General features: G+C 44.6%; 1 protein-coding gene across 4 annotated transcripts in view; it reads right to left on the bottom strand.

The window, feature by feature from the left end:
• Positions 1-1,014: 1,014 nt before the first annotated feature.
• The window catches only part of PRRC2B (proline rich coiled-coil 2B), a 68,945-nt gene continuing 48,228 nt past the window's right edge, over positions 1,015-21,731 (bottom strand). The window contains exons 19-32 of one of the 4 annotated variants that reach the window (XM_024193061.2): positions 19,557-19,698; positions 18,788-18,870; positions 17,859-18,050; positions 17,516-17,710; positions 17,000-17,086; positions 15,881-15,985; positions 15,151-15,343; positions 14,179-14,276; positions 13,261-13,388; positions 10,799-11,039; positions 8,699-8,875; positions 7,890-7,981; positions 7,151-7,232; positions 1,015-5,777 (exon numbers count right to left, since the gene is read on the bottom strand). In XM_024193061.2, the coding sequence (XP_024048829.1) occupies positions 5,637-5,777; positions 7,151-7,232; positions 7,890-7,981; positions 8,699-8,875; positions 10,799-11,039; positions 13,261-13,388; positions 14,179-14,276; positions 15,151-15,343; positions 15,881-15,985; positions 17,000-17,086; positions 17,516-17,710; positions 17,859-18,050; positions 18,788-18,870; positions 19,557-19,698 (1,956 nt within the window). In that variant the 3' untranslated portion in view covers positions 1,015-5,636. Of the gene's footprint in view, positions 5,778-7,150; positions 7,233-7,889; positions 7,982-8,698; positions 8,876-9,270; positions 9,401-10,798; positions 11,040-13,260; positions 13,389-14,178; positions 14,277-15,150; positions 15,344-15,880; positions 15,986-16,999; positions 17,087-17,515; positions 17,711-17,858; positions 18,051-18,787; positions 18,871-19,556; positions 19,699-21,731 lie in introns of those variants that run through there. The other 3 variants (XM_024193062.2, XM_024193063.2, XM_024193064.2) reach the window with 3 other exon arrangements.

Here is a 21,731-nt window from a genome sequence, read left to right as displayed (position 1 = left end):
GCGCGCGCTGCGCTGAGGAGAGTCCCCCACGCTAAGACCCCGGCTCGGCTCGGAGCGCGCACCCACGTCACCCGCCACAGCGCAGCGCAGCGCCCCGCCCACCGGCCTCGGGTCCGCCTCATCCCACGCTGCCGACCAATCACAGCGTCAGGCTCCCCGAACGGCTGGCGCCGCCTCCCCGCCCCAGTGCTGCTGCGGCCGGGACGCAGCGGGCGGGGCTCGGGGCCAAGAGAGGGCGGGGCCTCCCGCCGTCAGTGGTCACGTGATCCGGAAACTGCCGTGCGTAACTCCCGGCCTCACATCAGACGCACAGGGGAAACGCTCTGTTGCCATAGCAGCAACCTCCTGGCTGCTTGGGCCTGAGGAGGGGCGTGGCCTCACGGGGATAGGAAAGCCGGAGTCGCCCATGCAAACTTGGCCAGCTAAGCCATGGCTGGGAGGTTCCTTCGAACACGTATTAAAGCCGCACCCTGGGAAGCAGGACTGTAGTCGGTTTTACAAAGGGAGAAACTGAGGCACAGAGGTGAAGCTACTTCCTGGAGTGAGATGGCTACTTAGTGATAGGAAATTTTATCAGCATTTTCCCCCCCAGCATGGCTCTTACTGCTGGAGGGATGGGGTGTTTACCTTACATCTTCCACTGATGGAGCTGCACTCTGCAGAAAAACAGCCGAAGTAGTTCTGCAACAGGGCTTACACTTGACTGGCAGAACTCCCACTCTTCTAGTCAGTCTATAAACGCTAACAAGCGCTCTATTCCTTGGTACTAGCCTATACAACACCTAGCACAAGGGGGGCCCTAGGTATCACAATGATATAAATAAGCTATTATAAACAATAGGAATTGTGTGTATTGTAAGCCATTAGGAAAGGCAAAAACATCTGTTTAGTTATGGCAGAGAATGCTAAGTGTAGCATTAAGTGTTCAGAGAGCATGGTAATAGGCACAATATAAAAACCTAACTACATAAATCTCTTCCTAAAAATATAAACCAAACAAAATCACACAGGGAATTTGAGAAAAGCATAATCTGCTTTATTTATTTTTTTAACTTTTTTATTTAAATAAGGAGAATTCTTTCATATGGAAAGAGCTAATACAATCACATATTTGAAAGGAGAAACAATAGGTACGGAAAATAAGGAAAAAGGGCAATAAAGAGTGTGCCACCACTGGCCTGGTGATTTCATGATTTGAGTTCTGGTCCAAGTTAAAGTTTCCAAAAAATATAAACAGGTTGCACATTACACATTTATCCATCGTCTGCCCTTTCAAATATCTGGTCTACATGAAAAGACAAAGAGGAAAGGCCAAAAAAAACTTTACTATACAGGTCATGAGGTTATAAGCTTTATGGAGTACAATATCCCCTTTAGAAACAATGAATGCAATTTATACAGAACCAGAGAAAGGATTCCAACTAAGGACAATGCCTTGACATGCTAAAGAGTGAGTGCCTCCATTGCTGCTGCTGTGATTCCCAGGGCTACCGGGTTAGCTATTGACTGCAGACATCTTGAGGTGCTAGGGACAAATCATTAAATCCAAGAGGTTGTCTATGCCACTTGGTGGCCTTTGCATTTTAAAAACCAAAAAAGCCAAAAATACATAGTTGGACTGGTTCTGCCTCTTCACACAGCCAGTAGTTCCATTGCTTTAGTAATTGTTCATCTCTTATTGATGGGCCACAACTACATTACAAGGATTCTGCTTGTTATTGTAAATGTAATTCTTACTCATAAGAGAAATCTTTCATACAAGGAAACTGGGGGCTGTCTGCCAAAAATAGTTGACATTCCAAGAAATTAATCTATGCTTCACCAGTCAGGAGCAAAACAGAAGAAGGATAACATAATGCAACAGAAGAGATCTTAGCATGGAGTGGTGCTCGTTTAAAAGTGAATATAGTAGCCTGCCAAAAAGTGAGACATAGCAGAAATGCTAAGCTCCATTTTTATATACCTATATAAATATACATGAACCACAGGGCAGCTTGTAGCTTTGCAGCATTCTCGCAAGGAAATCTGTTAAATGGCGCGCCTCTCTGCATGTACACAAACACATATGAGATTCAATGGGCTGAGAACACATTCAGAGTTACTGAATGCTGTACAGCTGTCAAATGGGAAAGCCAATAGTGAGTTATGAAAGATCAACACCACCACTTGCTTCACTGGTGACTGTGCTGATTTAACCTTTTATTTAAAATATACAGGGCATCTTTTTCAAAACTCACGTTAATTTTTTTTAATTGAGAGCTAAAAGCAGACTGAACACAGAGGAAAGCAGGCAGCACTGAATGCAGCTGACAGGCCAGCAGTCACTGTGCATAATAGAATAGTATTTACACACACACATGCTTCAGGCCTTCCACTAAACAGTCTGGTTAAAATGCAGAACACAGTTAGCCTCTGAATACTTCTGCTTAACCCACTGTTGTGATAGCATGGATTCCACCTCTCCCTCCCACTGCATACTGTATCTGTTTGGCAGCCAGTTTGCAGATAAAGCAAATTTCAGTAGCAAAGAAGTCATTACGGAGCCCCACCTTTCAGCAGTGGAGTGGAGATGGCAAGTAGAAGTAACCACCTATAAATCCATCAACATTCCATGCATCTTCAACCTCTCCCTCCCAAAAATGAATTGATATAGGGCCCAGAGACCTTTACATTTCTGCACCTTGAGGACTGGAGACAGTTCCATTTATTTGACTCTCAAGAGCATCACAGGCTGCACTAACCTTGTACTAGCGCTAACAAACAACATGGCAGAGAAGTTAAAACTTTGGGCTCTAAAACTGCTTTCCATCAGACAAAAATCCATTAAGTGAAAGAGTCTTGTAAACCACAGCTGACAGTCACGCAAAGGTGATGAATGGAATGAAGCTCTCATGCATTTCTTGGCCTTTCCTGCACAGAATAATTCAGACATAATATATAAATAGAGCAGTGAAACATTTACTTTTTCACCTAGACCTACAACATCAAATACATATAAATAAATTTTAGTGTTTTATTCTGTTTGGGGATGAAGGGGGTAAAGGAGAAAGAGGGATGACCTTTTTCAACAGGAAGAACTATAGTTCTGATGGCATTTACACCAGAGGGACTGAAACATCTCATATCTAGCAATAACCTGATTTCTCCAACACACAGGACCATTCAAGAGTCGTATATGATGAAGGAAAAAGATCTTTGTCTTTGAAAAGACTAAATAGTGTGTCTAGGGGTGGAAGGAAAGAGAAGAGAGGCTTGGATAAGTCTTTAGCCATTAGACTCCGGTCTGATACGATCTTGGGCCAGCTGGGCAAAGAAGGGGGGGGGCAAGAGGGCGCACAATGTAATAAAGAAATTTTAGCCAATTCAATTGATCACAATATTTCAAGGTGAAGATGGGGAGGGAGACAGGGATAGAAGGGGGCTGGGTGACTCACTGGTGGAGTCGTCTTCGGAAAATGTTGGGAGCAGGAATGACAACTAGCAGATGAGAAAACAAGTTTGGGAGATTTCTGAAGGCTCTGTGTGTCGTTAATTCTCAAGGTCTGTACTTTGTAGAGTGCTAGAGACATGCTGACACACTGCTGTAAAATTAAAAATCCACAAAATTAAAAAGAAAGTTCTGTTTTTGTTTTTTTTAAAAGTACCAACCTATCCCAATCCCTTCAGGGTTCTTTACCATGATCTGAGGGGACATTACTATGTCTAAGTTAGTTCAGGTGTCTAAGATCTTTCTAATGTTATTGTATAAACCTGATTTATACCTAGCTTAAAACTTCAAATGCATCTCTAGAAAATCCTGGAGAACCTGCTCTTCTAAAAAAACACTTTCAGACCACTTCCCAATTACATTCTTTGTTCAAAATGTCTTCTTTGGAACCACCAGCAATTTACCTGCTGCCATCTAGCATAGGTAGATGGTACAGTCAGTAGGCTATCATCTACCAGAGAAGTGACATTCTCCTTCCCTAATTTCAGAGTAACAGAGTCCATTCTTTGTTTTTTAAGAGCTAAATAGTACAAACAAGTTAGCTGGAGGTGGTTCAGTTTACTTAAGACCAATATCAGCTTTAGGACCCAAGCACCTTCAGGAACTGGCAAGTCATTCCTGCAAGATAGATAGATAGATACACACACACACAAACACCCAATCAAAAAAAAAAAAAAACACCCTTTCCGTTGGGACCTTTTTTAATATGCCTCCAAATTCTTTTGAGGAAGTGCATACCCACTGTACACAACTGCACCAAAAGGAGAGAACTACTTGTTAGTCTGGGGAAGGAGGAAACACAGGGATGAATCCAAACTGCCGCTATGTAACCATATGCTTGTGATGCAAAAAAAAAAAAAAAAAAGAATTGAATTTGTGTACTATGACTGGTATGCAGAGGGGGGAGGGGGAGTTCCCACTGGTTTGTGTCCATGGGAGTTGTGCAAAAAGCTATGAAGACGAGAAAGAAGCAGAGAGCAAGACCTGGAAAAGAAGGGAGAGTGAAGCTCAGAGAGCAGCCCCTGGGGAAACAGAGCAGCCCCATGAGGCAAGGAGGCATAAAGAATTAGAGCGGCCAAGGGTGGAGCATAGCGAGAGCATCACAGCTACAAAAAGTCGTCCAAATAGACCTGTTGGCTCTAGCCAACTCTTCTGACCCATGCAAGGTGTGGAGATTCATTAACAGATTTTACATGTTGTAAATCCATGATTTACCTTTCGCTGTGCATTTGGCAGTCTCCAAAACAAAACCCAACCCACAAAAACAACTAGATCCAGATGAGCTTGCAACAGAATTTCAGTGCCTTTCCTTAAAACAAAAACGCCACATTTTGTTGTGCACAGGGCACCCCAAAGCTACAGTTAAGTGGTGCGAGTTTCAAGATTAATGCATTGATTTACTATATACCTTTGTTACACATTTACTTCTAAAGCAAGCACTGCTTCTAGCTTAAAACCAAAATACTGAAAAATTACTGAATGCCTTAACTGTCCTGTATTTCTCTTAATCAAATAATGTGGAAGGTTAAACCTCCTGGGGGGAGAACACCCAAGCAATTCAATTTAAGAGAGTCACAACTGTCAATGTAGCACAGAACTGTATATAAAATTAAGCAGGTTCTATCTCAGAACATGATATTGGTTTGAGGAGTTATCTTCTGGGAGGAATGAGGGGGCAGAGAGAAGGGGGAATGAGAGAACATATAAAAGTTTTGCAATAAACAAAGATATAGCTTTTTTTTTTTTTTTTTTTTTTTTGTAAAAACCTCAGCTGCCTTTAAAATGAAAAACCTCCAACTAACCCTCTCCCCCCGTTGCCATTCTGCTGACAGAAGTAGGGAAGGAGAAGGATGGGCTTTGCCAAATGAGCTATCCTGGCTACCTGTGGGTGGGGTATGAAAATAAAAATGGCTTGAGCCACTCAACAGTCACATGGGAGCAGGTGGTTGGTTTGGTTTTTGAGCAAGCAGGTCAATGTCATATCCATTGTTTCAAACTGCTTTGTTGGAGAGGGGCTCGGATTATGTTGCTTTAGTCAGTGTTGGGTTGGGGGTGGATCTGGCCAGATTTTCAGAACTTCCAGTGGGGTACAGGCTGAGCTGCAATGCCTCTCTCAGCCAGTAGAGACAGCGGGTGATCACGGGCTCTCCTAGGCCTTGCTTTCCTCCACTTTTACTGCTTGAGGTTTGATCGCTCCCGTGCGCACCGGCTTCATCTGGTTTGCAGAGGATGGTTCTTGCAATTTCACAGCTCCCAGGTTGGTTTTATTTTCATCCACTCGCTGCTTTGCCTTTTGACATAGAGAAACAAAGAATTAGTTAGCAAGGGGACCTAGGAATGAACAAAGACAAAGGTGTATAGCATAACTGTCCGTGCAGCTCCAATGTAAAGGCTTCTTACTGGTAAGTATTTGGCACACTACTAGTCAGTTCCCTCCCAAAGTATACCCAAAGCAATAAAAGCAGGCAGCAATTTTAACACCAGCTTCCCTAAAGTGAGGTCTAGCAACCTGCAGAAGGTTACTTGGGCTACTGCTTTGCCAGAGATTGCTCAATTACTTTTCCCTCTCGTTTCTGATTACCCCTTCATGGATATACAGTGATACTTGTGTGGCCCATCACCATAGGTTCCAAGCACCTCACACCCAGCAATAGAGCTAAAATCTGTCAAGCATGTGAATTTGTTGGCTGTGCATTGAAGCTGGTATCTCCCCCTACAAGACTAAGATAGTCACTCAAATTTGCTCCAAAATTCTAGTACTCCCCATTTTTGAGGCACTGCCCTTCTAAAGCACTTCACATGTAAGTATCCCAAAATGCTTTGCAATCATGAGCTATTTTAGCTTCAACATCATCTCCCCACCCCAATCTTTACAGACAGGGAAAACAAAAAGACACTGACTTCCCCAAGGTCACACAGCAAGTCTGTGGTGGGCCTGGGAACAGTATCCACATCTCCCCGTTATGTGCCATCCTCGACTTTTAGTGAGAAACCTCCCGGCTAAACCAAGGTAACTTCTCATCTGCTTTCCCTGAGGAGTTTTCAGTCATTTGGTCTCATGTGTGGGTAGATAAAGACCAAGAAATAGATGGGGAGATATATTTGGTTTCTGATACGTCCTTATCTTCCACTAGAGTGCTCAATAATAATACAATAAATGTATAATAAATAAAACCAAGTCAGGAGGACGGTAACAATTAAGGAGCCAACATTACTATAACAGTACACACTTATGAGAAAACTGAAACATAGATAAGAAGTGGGGACAGGCTGGAGTGGGGCAGATTACTTAGAACTGCAACGTCACCTAGCAAATGGGGTCCTGGTCAATGACTTAGGGTTCTTAGGTGCTATGGTTATTCAAATCAAAATACCAAACAGCATAAACACAGGGAAAGTCCTTTAATAGAATCAAGTTAAGGAAAAAGGTCAGTGTTGCTAATGGGCTCACCACAGATATCTATCTATATCTATATCACACACACACACACACACACACACACACCCTCCCCCAAGGGGAAGCAAAGTCCACATCCTAGCACTGCCAACAGCACAGGCATGGTTGCCTGTCAGCTCAAAACACGATAGGATCTCTATGAATCTGGCAGCATGCAAGAGCAGATACCCTCAGGACAAGACTCAAAAGATATTAACATACTCTACCTGTTGTACATAGTGTCCCTGCACGGAACCCATATTGACTGCTGGTCCAGATGGCTTCCCACTGGGGCTGGCAGAGCTAGGCCTAGAATTCAAAGGGATGAGAGCATACATGGAGCATTACCAATGGAACAGGAACATCGTCAGTGTGAAAGCAAGGTCCCTTCAGAGTACGCAAGTAGCAGGGCCAGTTGTGCATTAGAACATCCTTATATGGCCAGTTGAGCTCTTAAAAATGCCAACCCAAGTGAAAGCACATTCACTAGACGGGGGAGAAAATGCAACTAAGAATCAAGGAGGCTCAGAGTCTGAGGTTTTAGAGTTTCTGGACATTAGTCCCTCAGCTACTTGGGCTAGTGAGGACAAAACTAGAATTCTGACATTTATTCCACATCCCAGCATTTCCACTTCGGCAAGGAACACCAATTTAATTCCCTTAGAATCTCATGGCTCTGATGCAACCCAGGAACTTTCTGCATTTCGCCGAAGTGCCACGGAGCTAATTAGGGTGGTTTGTGGGCATTTTTTCCCCCAAACAACAAAGCTGTCCCAATGACACTTTTACATCAGTATCTGGACTAACGTAGATTCTACGTTTGAAGACATCAGTAGATCCTGCAGAAGAAAGCATGATACAAACACCATTTCTCTGCAAGTGCTAAGTACTATACCCTTTCCCATTCAACACTTTTCAACCAAGACCTCATTCGAGAGCTATGGGGCTAAGCTCCGGATCCTTTACCTGTAAGTATGTGGTGATGGTACAGATCCTCCGGAGGACATGTTCTGTTTACCATCTGTGAAGTGAAACCCTTTCATTTCCATTTGGGAGGACTAAGAAGGGAAATGAGTTAGAAAATATCTTCTGTATATCCAAAGATCTCAAAGCACTTCACAAACACTTCAATCAATCTTTAGCCTCGCCCCCACCCCCTATGAAGCAGGTATCATTATTCCCATTTTACAGATGGGGAAATTGAGGCACTCGGGCAAGATGACTTGCCCCATTTGAGGCACAATCAGGAAGAGAACACAAAGGCCTGACTTCTAGCCACCCATGTGCTCTCCACGAGAAAACACTCCTTATAAGAATACATCTAACCAGACACAACATTGACACGTCCACTCAGATGGAGACATTTTACAACTGTGTTGCACTTTATGAGCAGTGCTCCAGGTGTGCCTGTGGTTAACCACCCATCTGATCTCTAAGAAAACTTGGAATTTACATTTAATTTAAATGGAAATTCCACACTGGATCCAGAGACTGTTCTGATTCCTGGAAGTGGAATCATGAACAGCAGAAGAACTGGAGAGACTGTGGCTTGGGCTTTGGAGACAGGAGGAATGGCGCCCCTTTGCTTCCACTCCTATCACTGGTTTGGAAGATAAGGCCCCAGTAAGCAAGCATGACTCCCCATTAATGACGAACTGTACCCCACAAGAGGCTTCCCCCTGCCTCTTTTTTTTTTTTAAATTACGGAGGGACCAAACCCAAATGCAAGACTCCTTAAAGAATGCCAAGGTGTTCATGCAGTACGTAGCCCTTACCTCCCTGCTGGTAGTGAGGACAGAAGGCTGAGATCCAGGTGGAAGAATCCTGCGGGGAGCTCCTACAGGCAGATTCTGCCCCTGAGGAAGCTGGATGGACTGTGGTAAAATCAGTTGCTGCTGGCCAGAACCATACCGGGGGAGAGGAAGCTGGGACCCAGGCATAGGCATTGTTAGCTGCATGATAATTTACATGTGATTACTTAATGGAAATAACAATGGTCCGTCTCAACATGTTCCCTACTAACACCTTAAAAGCACAGCATTTTATGCTTAAAAGCATACCTAAAAGAAGCATCTCAAACCTGACACACTGCTATAGAACAAATGCAGATGTGAACATTAAAGAGGGACTTTCATACTGAAAATCATTTTAAGATAGAGTTGCCAGACCCTGTAACCACACCATCTGTTCTTTTAATAAAGTGCTGTTCTAGCAAGACTGTGCTCAGACACAGGGCTTTCCTGATCGCCTGGAGCCTTCATTGGTTCTTCTTCAGTCTTCCTCGTGGTCACTGCATGGCAAGCCCTCTGAGTGGTGATGGCAGCCACAATGGCGTCAGACAGCTCACCTTTTGTTTTCAGCTCGATGTCCACATCTAAAAATCTGCTATACTCCTCTGCTGGTGTGATTTCAGGGACTGGAACATCAGGAAGGTTCACACTGGCCTCAGCTTTACGTTCCATGACAGGCTTCAATCCCTTCTTGAAACAATTGATGATGGTGGTGGTTAAAAGTGATTAAAAAAATTAACTCAGGACTCAATGGCTATTAAAAAAGACCAAATTTTCAAAAGGGCTCGTAAAACATGGAGGGAGGACAAGAGGCAAGAAGAGGCTACCATTTACAAACTCAGGCACAGTTCATATACACTGCCATGATCCTTAGCAAGCCGTGCTGCCCTTCTTTTTTTTTTTTAAATGAAGTGGATGCCCATACTTATCACGCTGTCCAAGAAACCTATTCACTTTGCATGTGGCTTTTCCTTCTGTTCCTTGCCACTTTTGCTAGTTATCAGAGATCTTTAAAACAAGAGTTCTCTCCCTCGCAGCCTCTCATTCCCTCTTACTCGATCTGGTAGTTCGCATAATTGCTGGATTTGGGACTTCCCATGACACCACATTGTAATGACAGAGGATTAAGGCTTCATTACATGATCCAGGAAGGAAAGACCAGGTTACAAGGGATAAAGCACTTCTTCAAATACTTAGTTGGCCAGTAACCTCTTCATTTTCCCCAGCTAAGTTACTTTCTGTAATTAACAATCCTTGTTCTTGAGTCTCCCTCAGCATGAAAGTCCCTCTTTAAGATAAAAAGATTAGGAATATTCTGGTTTTTATTGTATTTTTTAAACATTTACTGTATTGCGCAATATAAGCAAAGTTTACAGCCAACTACAATACTTCTCCACGGAAGCAACTCAATAGTTGTGCTCAGTATCCATATAAACACAGCTGCCCTGACAGTAGGATTTATTGTGCCTTTCTGAACTATGTTTAATAAAGAAAAAAGCAAGAGGATGACATGAAAACACAGTGAAACTTCTACTAAGATACCACCCAACAGACTAGCAGAAATTGTTAATTAGGCCAAAACACTCAACGAGTTGAAATAAAAAGAGATGGGTCTTTAATTAAAGGTCAAACAAAATTACCCTGAAAACACTGATGATTTTTAAACGGTTACTACTAAAGATATGGGGAGGTGTTGGCCTATTGAAGCTGGGGCTCTTAGGGCAGCAATCACTGCAATGTCATGGCCTCAGATCCCAAAAGCACAGTAAGAGCTTTAAGAAAATGCAAAGTAGCAGTTACATCAGTAGTGGACGCACAAATCACAGGCCTTTGCCATCAGCAGAAAGAGGATACTTAATTTCACTAAGTTAACCATTGTGTGTTTTAAACAGAGGTACACGTAACAAGTAAAGCACCTCAAAGTCTGGTGTGCTGTACTTCTAACATCACTACTGTCTCGTTATGAAGGCCTTATTGATGAAAGTATATGGTGCACCACAAACAGCAACTAAGACCCAGTCTCAGAAACTGCACTTCTTTGAACACATGCAAAAAACAGGGGGTCATGCTAGTTTTGTTCCTAACCTGTGTAAGTTGGGAGTCCATCATCTGTGAGGCTCCCAAACTGGCTGCTTGGTTTATCTGGCCTTCATAAACCAGTGTCTGGCTTCCACTCATTGGCTGATAAGGGGACCCAGATTGTGTTTTTACCATCTCCAAGGGCTGCATGCCTGGGAAGGCAGAATATGGGGGCTTCAGAGCAGCACCTCCCGTCAGGACCATGGTACTGGGCTGGGACAGACTGGGGTGCATGTACACTGGAGACCTAAAGAAGAGAAACAGGTTAATGCACAGTGATAAAGCCTATTAGAGACTGCATACAACTTCCTAAACTGCATTTGGCTGGTGGGCTGCAAACAGCATTCTAAAAAGTAATCTCTACTACAAAGATCAACTAGGGAATAAAAACCTGTAGTTTCACTTTTTTTTTTTTTTTCAGCTCTAGAATTTAATTTTGGACAGCTCCTTTCACACTAATCCTAAAGCTTTTAGGGCTAAGTCCCCATCTCACTGAAGTCAATAGGAGTTTTGTCACTGACTTCAATGGAATCAATATTTCTCTCTTTATGAAGTTCAGTCATATAGTGGCAGTGAAGTGACTGTATTGGTAAGTAGCTCAAACCACCTTGGATGGTAAAACTGTTTCACCGAATGTTTCCTAGGGCACTTGATTGATCTCCGTCAGCAGGAGAGAACCAAGGCTTCTACCTTTCAGCAGATCAGTTTCTTTTATCTAAAGGTCAGGCCAAGGGCACCACATGAAGACCAGTATGCAGCCACCATCCCTCTGCCAAATGCACCTTCTTGTAACATGCCTGTTTTCCCAACCCTGGGACTTTTTTAGCATAGGTTGGCAATCAAATGCACTGTGCAAGTGTTCTGTGGGATATGGACAAACATCCATGGGAACTGCAGGAATCCTGCATTGTCTCAGTCACCCACACTGGGAAGTTCCTTCAAAATTATGAGCCAGCACCATGGTGCTTGTCCCTCACCAGGAGGGGTGTGAAATCAACTAGAATTGACCAATTCTAGTTAATTTATCCACAGATGACGGACGTCTTGGAAAGGCCACTGTGCTCCAGTGCGGCAGAAAGTAAAGAGAGAGCTACTCGTCACATGACTAGTAGACAGAAAACCCCTGAAAGTTCTGAAGTCTTCATCCCCACATTTGTACGAGTATTTTGGGGGGAAGAGGTGTGCGATTTCCCACCCAAACAGTGTAAATCAAAGCACTGTGTTAGGGGCCCAGAACTGTAGAAATGCTTGTGGAAAGGGAGGATCCAGGTCACCAGGGATACATCTACACTGCATTTTAAAACCCATGGCAGTGAGCCTCGGAGCCTGGGTCTACAGACTCAGGCTCACACTCCGGTGCTAAAAACAGCTGAGTAGATATTCAGGCTCGGGCCAGAGCTCGGGATCTGAAACCCAACCCAACCCCCTCTTCAGGCTTCAGAGCCTGAGCCCAAATGTCTACACATCTGTTTATAACACTGTAGTGCGAGCTCCAGTCTGTAGACTCGGGCTCTGAGACTGGCTGCCAGGGGTTTTAAAACACCGTGTGGACATACCGCACAAGTCCACAGTAGTTTGGCAAGAGTGAAAGTGATTCACACAGGATTTGACTGGCTTTAACATTACCACAGAAAGCCCCTTATATCAAGATGAATACATCTTGAGGCTGAAAGGGACCATTACAATCATCTAGTCTCCTGCAAAATGCAGCCCACATAATGTCACATAGTAATTCCTGTGAGCCCAATAGCTTGTGGCTGAACTAGAGCATATCTTTCAGAAAGACCCAGTCCTGACTTAAAAACACACCAAATGATGGTGACTTTACCACAGCCCTAGGTAACGGGTTCCAGTGGTTAGTTACTCATGCTTTTAAATTTGCATCTTATTTCCAGTTTGAATTTTTCTCACTTCAGCTTCTAACCACCAAGTTTTGTTCTGTCTTCTAGATTAAAGAGCCCTCTTATCAGAGATCGACTCCCTGTGTAGGTACTGATGGGCTGTGATCAAGCTGCCTCAATCTTCTCAGTGAGCCAAATAAATCGAGCTCTTTTAGTCTCTCATGCGAAGGTGTATTTTCCAGCCCATGAATCATTCTTGTAGCTCTTTTTTGAACCCTTTCCAGTATTTCAATACCCCTTCTGAAGTGTGGACATCATAACTGGACAAAGCAGTCCAACAACGGTCTCACCAATGTCATATATGGAAATAATATCACCTCCCTGCTTTCCTACTTGGCATTCTCCTATTTACACAAGAACCCCTCTCTCCTCTACATCTGTTAAGAGGGGAAGGGAGAGTACTGTGCAAACACTTGTGGGTGTGGGCAGGAAAGGGGATGGAAAGTTGCAAAGGAAGGACATTAGCAAGAATGGAAAAGGAGGGGGAAAGAACACCCCTGCAGATGTGTTCTGCAGATCAAAACATGAAAGCTCTGGCCACGGGGAAACCAACCCAGGAACTGTTACCTGAAGGGTTGTATGGAGCTGTAGATCTCTTGGGACTGGGAGACAGGCAGGCCTCCCCTCAGCCCAAGCTGAGCTTGGGCCTGTAAAGATGTGTGAAGGGAAATCGGAATCTGCTGAGCAGCAGCCGCCTGCAGAGGAAATTAAGGTGATTGAACGACACCAAGTCAGTCAGAAACCCTCCTTTGGTGTTAAAAGACCATCTGTTTCTTCATCTAGTCACTCCACCACAAAAGTTATCCAAGCTGCAACTCCACCCAAATGCCCCCAGTGTCATTTCTCAGGCCAGCACATGACTGAATAGGAAGTGAATGATGGCTCAGAGAGAGAGAGAGAGAATAGGAATTTAATGCTCAAAAAAGGATCCGACTGACTCTCTTAGGGGACTGAAGCTCTCTGTATATAGAACAGGCCCATCACGTCAGTGACTATGCTAGTTCTCATGGGGCTCTGTCACTGTGCCTCAACTCTTATCTGGAGGGATTCTCCACAGCTCAGCCAACACCCCGTTTGCTGAAACTGTCCAAGCTCCCAGTTAGTACTGACTAGTTGGTGGTTTTTGGGCCAGACACTCGTCCACAGGGAACTGGTCTGAGGTTCAAACTGGTTTTCATGTTCTGCTAAGAATAGTGCTGGGAAATTTACTAAGAGACACTCTGTCACTCAAAGGCAAGTTTTACAGAGCCCACCCCACTTAAACCCAGTCAAAAAATACTGGTGCAAAAACTGGTATTTCCCCTCTTCAATCAGCCTGTTCCCCTGTAGTATCCACTGGGGAGCAGCTTTCACAGACTCTGAATGGAGCCACAATCTAGCTCCCCTTGGCTGGAAGTAGGTTGGCCCACTACAAGAGGAAAGAATAAATGGGAAATTTTGAGGACCTCCTCATCCAGAAAAGAATTAACTGCCTTGATCCTTTACCTGCTGGTAGCTCTGCTGCTGAGGTATCGTCTGAGGGACCAAGCGTGGCTGACTCGCAAACACATGGCCATCCAGATACAGGGGTGGGATGTGGTTACCTAGAATTTGAAATAAAAGGGAAGGAAGAATGTGACACGCTAACCTTGTTCACGCCAGCAAAAGCAGATCTCAGGGATACAGAGGGGTACAGGCACAGTACAATAGATAGAAATCTACAGACCTACCAAGCTAATTCATCAGTATCTTAGCAAGCAATTGGCTCAGCAGTGCTACACAGATTTATTATGCCAGCATTGCAAAATAGGAAAGTTACCAGACTATACACAAAATCTACTTGCCTGTCCTTCACCTTAGTGACAAGGTTTTACTCATCAGCCACTTACTCTAGGTGAGTATTACTTTTCCAAGGTAGGTATTATGGGCTGTTAAATGATCACCCATCCTTTTGCAGTATATGTTAATACCACCTGCAGAAAGGTTGGCAGTTCAGGAATAGGTGAGCTAAGCTACAAACTATTGTTAAGTGCCAAGGCAGTTATCTTAACTTGCCCTGCTGCCATCAGATCTTTGGAGCTAGAACAAGAACATAAGAACGGCCAGACTGGGTCAGATCAAAGGTCCATCTAAGCCAGGGGTTCTCAAACTGGGGGTCGGGACCCCTCAGGGGGTCACAAGGTTATTACATGGGGGGTCACGAGCTGTCAGCCTCCACCCCAAACCCCGCTTTTCCTCCAGCATTTATAATTGTGTTAAATATATAAAAAGGTGTTTTTAATATATATATGGGGGGGGTCGCCCTCAGAGGCTTGCTTTATGAAAGGGGTCACCAGTACAAAAGTCTGAGAACCCCTGATCTAAGCTCAGTATCCGGTTTCCCAACACTGGCCCAGAGGGAATGAACAGAACAGGTAATCATCAAGTGATCCATCCCCAGTCGCCCATTCCCAGCTTCTGGCAAACAGAGGCAGGTACCTGGAATAGATGCAGAAGGTGCTACGGACGCCACAGGCATAGGAGGCATAGAAACACCGCCAAAAGAGCTGTAGCTGACACCACTGGAAGCGCCGACACTGGAAGGAGGCTGGATGCCTGAGCCAGCACCTCCTGGAGAGTTCTGTTCTGGTAAACTAGGGGAATTCTCCCAAGCCTTGCGTGCAGACTCCATCTATAGAAGTGAGGAGAGAAAGAAATTACTACAGTCAATTTCAACGGAAGCAAACGATAATGGGATAGGGAGCCACTTACCTGTAGATTATTGGTTCAAATCCAGCCCAGGCTGGTAGTCACTAAAAACTATTATCACCTAATGGCTGTTGGATAAGTGCCCAATCACAAAAAACCCATTGCAGTTGGCACTAGTTGACCCCTTTGCTGGCAGGCAAAGCAGACTGCCCAGGATCAAACAGGCCAGGAATACTGAATTGTTCTCTTGCACTGGGTAGGGTTGAGGTGGATAAGCTTGCTCTACTCATTCTATGGCTGGAGAAGATGTCAGTATCAAGGGCCTCAAAATGGCATCCTCTCCCCTCTGCTGAATTCACGTATATATACACACATTGTTTTTAAAGGGGCCAATTACAGACTTTGCAGCTGACCAGTGAAACATCTGGACTGTTGTGAAGATTCTCTCCCCCTTTACTACTGTGGCCAAAGAGGGTTGTACTTCCAAAGCGAACACAGGCAGAGCTAATGCCTTAATTACCTTAAGAGTGAGGTCTGCAGTGGGGAAAGACATTGGGTTCAGACCGATGCACCGCTGGAGATGGTGATCTCTTCGCAGAATGGGAATGGACTGCGTTAACCCTGCCTGAAAGGAGATTTATAAAATGCCGAACACTAAGAATGTCTGTAACAACACAGGAATTTAGGAAGGCAACAAGTCAAATGGAACCTCAGCAAGAAGATCTAAGTAACAGCAGCACAAACTGTTTTGTCGTTTCTCAGCTTGTTAAATGGACTATGGAGTTGCCTCAACATTGTAAAAATGTACAGCTGGCTTAACAGTAAACACAACAGATATGCTGGAGCAAATGCAGCCTGGGTGTAAGCAGGCAATAACTCCCCTGATCTCCATGGAGCTGCACTTGTATTTACACCAGAACTGAATTTGGTACACAGTAGCTCCAGCTGTAAAGAGTGTTTTTCCTTCCACAGTGGGTGAACCTATGTAAATGGCAGAATAACTCTGTTTATATAAAACACTTGTAAGGAAAAAAAATGACAAAACCTCCAAGAAATACAAGGGGCTACAAAATTAATATGTTTCAGAGGAAGTTTTTGTTTAAATCACTGAACACAACTGAACCACAAGCAGATACTGGGCTCTGAATCCATTTTCTTTTAACAGTCTGTTCTCCAGTCATTTACACATTTTTTTATGAGCTCTAAAAGTGCATGGGACCTACTTGGCTGATAGTGAACAGAAGCCAGTGGCAAAGACAACGCCCTGAGCACTCTGGCAGCCAGTGGCTAGAACTCCACTTTCCAGGTCCAGCAACAGGACTCTCTAAGCTCCTTTGCCTGTCTTCCTCTCCCCCGTGGGTGCCCCAAAGAAGGGAATTTGGTGACCTCTGACATATGCAAGCCTTCCTACTTTACATAGGCTGATGAATGGTGTTTGAGTCACTGTTTAAAGGCTTGGGTGTGTCTGAGCTAACCAGGCACTGATTTTATCAAAAATGTTATCAACATTTTTTGAGAGACACCACCTGTATTTTCATTGCTGTTTTTAAACCACGTAAGTGGGTACTACAGCATTAAACATCAAATCAATTGCAAATACATATGTTTTTTTCCATTTCAATAATTAAGATTTACTTACATTACTGGCCAAGGCATCCTGCAGTTTGGTGACAGGGCTAGCTGCAGTACCAGAAGCAGAGCCAGGTGGCAGACTGAAGTCAGAGTCCTGAAAAAAGGCAACAAGCACCATTCAAATCCAGGCCCAACAGCCCCCTGTAAGTTGCTCATGATTAGTGAACATTTACCTGGATCATGATGATAGAAACTAAAGATTTTCTTTCAGCAAAATTTACTGACAGACAAGAACGAAATAGCTCTCCATACTCAGCGACAGGCATCCCTGATGGCATACACAGGATGACAGGCCTTAAATTCTCCCTTACTGTCCCCACCCCATTCAGGATAATAAATATCTACCAAGACAGCTTGAGAACCTGGTTTGTGTCAGTAATGAAATCTATAAGGCAAATCTACAGTGCACGTGCTGGAAGCTTGCCCTAGATAATGCTTCTGGCTAAACCACCTTTTGCATCTCTACAAGCTCACAAGAGGGATTTCAAACCACCAAGAAGATAAAATTAAATTCAATCCTCACTTTAGGATTTACTCCAAATTCAATGGGTGGCACAGGAAGAACTGAGTCCACGTGAATTTCCACCCCATTAACAGGGGGGATATTCCCTTCCAGCCGTTCCGTTCCCTCCGAACCCTTTCTGTTTTTCAGGGAGCGTTCATTGCCGATTGGTCCGGGCTTGTGTTCCTTGTTCTGTCCTGAGCCTTGATCTGAATCCTTGATGGGAAAGCAGAGAGGCTGAGACACACAGACTGAATAACCCGATCTCTACCTTAAAAATGCTACGAAAAAACAAAAACCCAATTTCACAAGGTCTCTGGTACCAGTCACGACGTGCTCTGGCTTGGCTGCAAATCCAGATTACCTTTTTATCAGATTGCTTCTGAACTTGCTCCTTCTGGCAGTCAGGCTTTGGGTCCACCAGGCCAGCCCCATTCATCTCCTCTGGTTTGAGGGTGCCATATGGAGAACTGCGCTGAGAGGAGGTAGCGGAAGATTCCCGAGACTCCGCACTCAAGTCAATGCCACTATCCCCCTGGCTGCCTTTAAAACCCTGCTATGCAAAGCACGAAATGTGTTAAAGCCCCAGATTCAAACCCAACTCCACAGGGAGAAAAACAACAGCGAGAACATGTTCCCCTTTACCAAGCACAACTATCAAGGAGCAAGTCCTGACCTGCAGTGCCCCTTGCTATTCCAGCTCTAGGCTACCCTGAAGCAGAAACCATCCAGGTCACCAATCCCACTGCAGCTTTAGAACAATGAAAAATGCCCCACATGGCTACTACGCTGAGACTGCCAAACTCATTTCACTTATGACCCAAACCAGATTTGAACTCCGGTCTCTGCAGGTGAAAGGTCACTGCAGCATTCAGTGACATCCACTCTACATTACAGCTACGCACTTCTCACAGGTGTGAGGCACACAAAGATGATTCCACATACTGGGCCATGCTCTGCTCCCAGTTCGGAGTGCAATTCTGAGATAGTTTTACAATGCAGTTACTCTGGATTTACACCGATGTGTAACAGAGCAGAATTTGTCCCACCATTTTAGAACAGCACCATGCTTAATCAGAATTGTGGATAGTCAATTTAAAACTGCACAAGGAGAGCTGACAGACCTGCTAAACGCAATAGCAGCAATGAGAAGCATGAGCCACCTAACATGAATATTTTATATATATATAAATACACACACACACACACACACACACACACACACACACACACACACACACACACACACACACACACACACAACACCTGAACAGTAGATTAGGTGCCCCTTACCTCAGTGGAGCTGGATTCGGTGCCATTAAAGGCATTTACAGGCCTACTCCAGGAATCGCTGCCAGGTGACTGAACGGAGAGGGCTGGAAAAGCAGACAAGATTCAGATGCGTGAAATGGAGCATCAAGCACATCATTTATATAGTGCTGTAAATTCACATTCTGCTTACAAAAATAGGGCAAGACATATTCACTTCCCCAAAATGTTTACACTCCAGGACAGACAGGCTGAGCCTTGGCACTCCAATGCAGGTAAGAGAGTATGAAGGGAGACAGGAGGTGGAAAGATTTTCTGGGAGAAGTGAAAGTTGGAAGGATGAAAGGGGGAGGCTTCGCAGAGACGCACAGTGGGAGAAGGGTACAAAGAAAACAGTTTGGATGAAGGTTCAGGGCCACAGGGAGCAAGAGGATAAGAAGATGGAAGAAATCAGAACCAGGCTGTAGATCAGCTAGAATTGTGCAGAGCCTAGAAGATAAGGTGAAGGAGCTAGAACTTGATATGGTACAAGAAGAAACCAGGGAAAGGATCTGAATCGGAGGGTGACACGGCCAGAGCTGTGGGAGGATGATGATCTTAACAGCAATGTTTTGTACACATGAGCCCAGAAGATCTGCTACCTCCCTTTCCCCTTTGGATTCAGGGTGGAATGTAGATGAAGCCCCTCTTCTTCAGGCATGTATGCACACACCCACCCTCCTCCCTCAACATAAAAGGATTCCCAGTTCCATAACTGTCCCAGTGCTGGCAAATAATGGAGACCCTCTCTTACCTGGACTATTGCTCTCCCAAATCTCTGTGCCCAGGCTGCTTCCGGACACAGTTACATCGCCTTGCTCCAGGCACATACTGTTCTGCTTCTTAGCAAATCGAGGCGGGATACGAGACTGAAGGACACGTCCTTTGGTTGGTCCCTGAGAGAGAGAGGTTCAGGCTATTGATTCGGGTTAACCTGCTGCTGGCAGGCTTCTTTTCCCGGCTTTTAGTTGGCTCTTGAAGCAGATGTGCCCCCGGAGTTATCCAAGCTTGGGACTGCCTTTACCAAGACTATCCCAGCAAGGGCCACCATAAGAGGAGACCGCCACAGTGTTTGTTTCCTGTATCCAGCTGCTGCTGGGAGGCTGTAACAGCCCGCAGCGGTGGCACAGCAGGAATGCTGAAGAAGAGCTCTTCAGTATTTATTAAGAACGGCTGGCTCCAGCAGCAGGGAGAGGGACAGGCAAAAAAAAGATTAAAACTCCAACTCAGATTTTTCCTTAATCCTTCCCCAGTCCTGTTGACACAGCAGGATCAATTCACTAGTTCACAGTAAAAAAGAGACTAATAATTCACTGACTCAGACACCAGAGAGGGAACCAGCTGTTAGTTTACCTAGCACATCTCCTTGCCACTGCAGGACTGTTCCCTATTGCACAATCACTCAGGGCACGTCTTCACTACCCGCCGGATCGACGGGTAGCAATCGATCTATTGGGGATCGACTTATCGCGTCTTCAATCGATCCCCGATGGCTCTGCCGTCGACTCCGGAAATCCACCGCGGCAAGAGGCGGAAGCGGAGTCGACGGCGGCGCGGCAGCGGTCGACTCGCTGCCGCCCTCACAGCCAGGTAAGTCTACCTAAAATACGCAACTTCAACTACGCTATTCACGTAGCTGAAGTTGCGTATCTTAGGTTGACCCCACTCCCCCGTAGTGTAAACCTAGCCTCAGACTCTTTCTAGCCTAATTTTAAATGCGCCAAGGAACTAGGCTTCTATCACATCTCTTGATAACCCACCACACAATAGATCTGACTGTCACAAAGCATTTCCCAATAACATTTTATTGCTGAATGTAATCCTTCCCCATTTATGCTAAAATAAATTCTCCCCCTCGGCAGAATTTACAGTCTTCAAATACTTGTAGATTCATGTCTCCATCACACCTTTAGTCATCACTTAGCCAAGCTATACAACATTTACTCCTAAATCTTTCCTCATAAATCAATTCCTCTAGCCACCTAAAAAACCAACAAGTTGTTAGAACTCTCTTCAGTTTGTTAATATCTTTCTGGTCAATATGGTGCCCAGAACTGCACACAATATTCCAGGTACAGCTGCACCCCAGGGAAGCTATTACCTCTCCATCCTAGGACATGGTACTTAGGCATACAGAGCCCATAACCGCACTTGTCTTTTCTGCTGCCATATCCCATTGCAGAACTCCAGGATTGGGTTGTTCACTTTTAGCATTATTGCTTCCCAGGATTCTTCCTTCTACTGAATAGTTGTGGTTCGGATTAGTCCCCTCTCCCATCAAATGTATTAGCCTGCTGTTTTCCAAGCTGAATTTCATTTTGGTGCTTAATACCCATTTTTCTACTCCTTTTAAGGGATTGGAGAATAGTATTCAAAGGTGGTAAAATATTGCAATACAAGCAAGTCACAGGACACAATGTTGGCCCGAGTTGGTAGTCCAGTATAGACCAGAGCAAATTGTGTTCAGCATAGCATCACCCTGGAGTTTAATCACAATTAGCTAACACAATAACGAACCCAATTTATCCTGGTCCACATGGACCACTGAGTTGTGGTTAGCATCATGTCATTATTCTTCACAATCATGGTCACACACAATAACGTTTTATAACATAGACAAACTCCAGGCCCCTTTGTATTTCTGTCCTCACTAGTGTTTGCAACTCCTCCTAATTTAGAGTCACCAAGGAGTTTCATATGGTGCTTGTTTTCTGTTCTAGATGTACTAATACTAACACTCCACAATGGGAGCCTGGTGATGGGAGCAATCGGAGCCCTTCTTCAGCGTATCAGTTTAGATTTGTCTCCTCATATTCCACTCCTCGAGAACAGAGTAGTAGAAGGGTCAGAAGGATCCATTGGAACATCATTTACACTGACAGAAGACCCTGACTAACAATTCAGCCACAGCAATCCAGTCTCAGAACAC

Source organism: Terrapene carolina, unplaced genomic scaffold, assembly GCF_002925995.2.
Source record: "Terrapene carolina triunguis isolate 2854851 unplaced genomic scaffold, T_m_triunguis-2.0 Scaffold238, whole genome shotgun sequence".
Taxonomy (NCBI): Eukaryota; Metazoa; Chordata; order Testudines; family Emydidae; genus Terrapene; species Terrapene triunguis.
The sequence above is the reverse complement of the archived record's forward strand: the minus strand, read 5'-3'. Positions and strand labels throughout refer to the sequence as shown.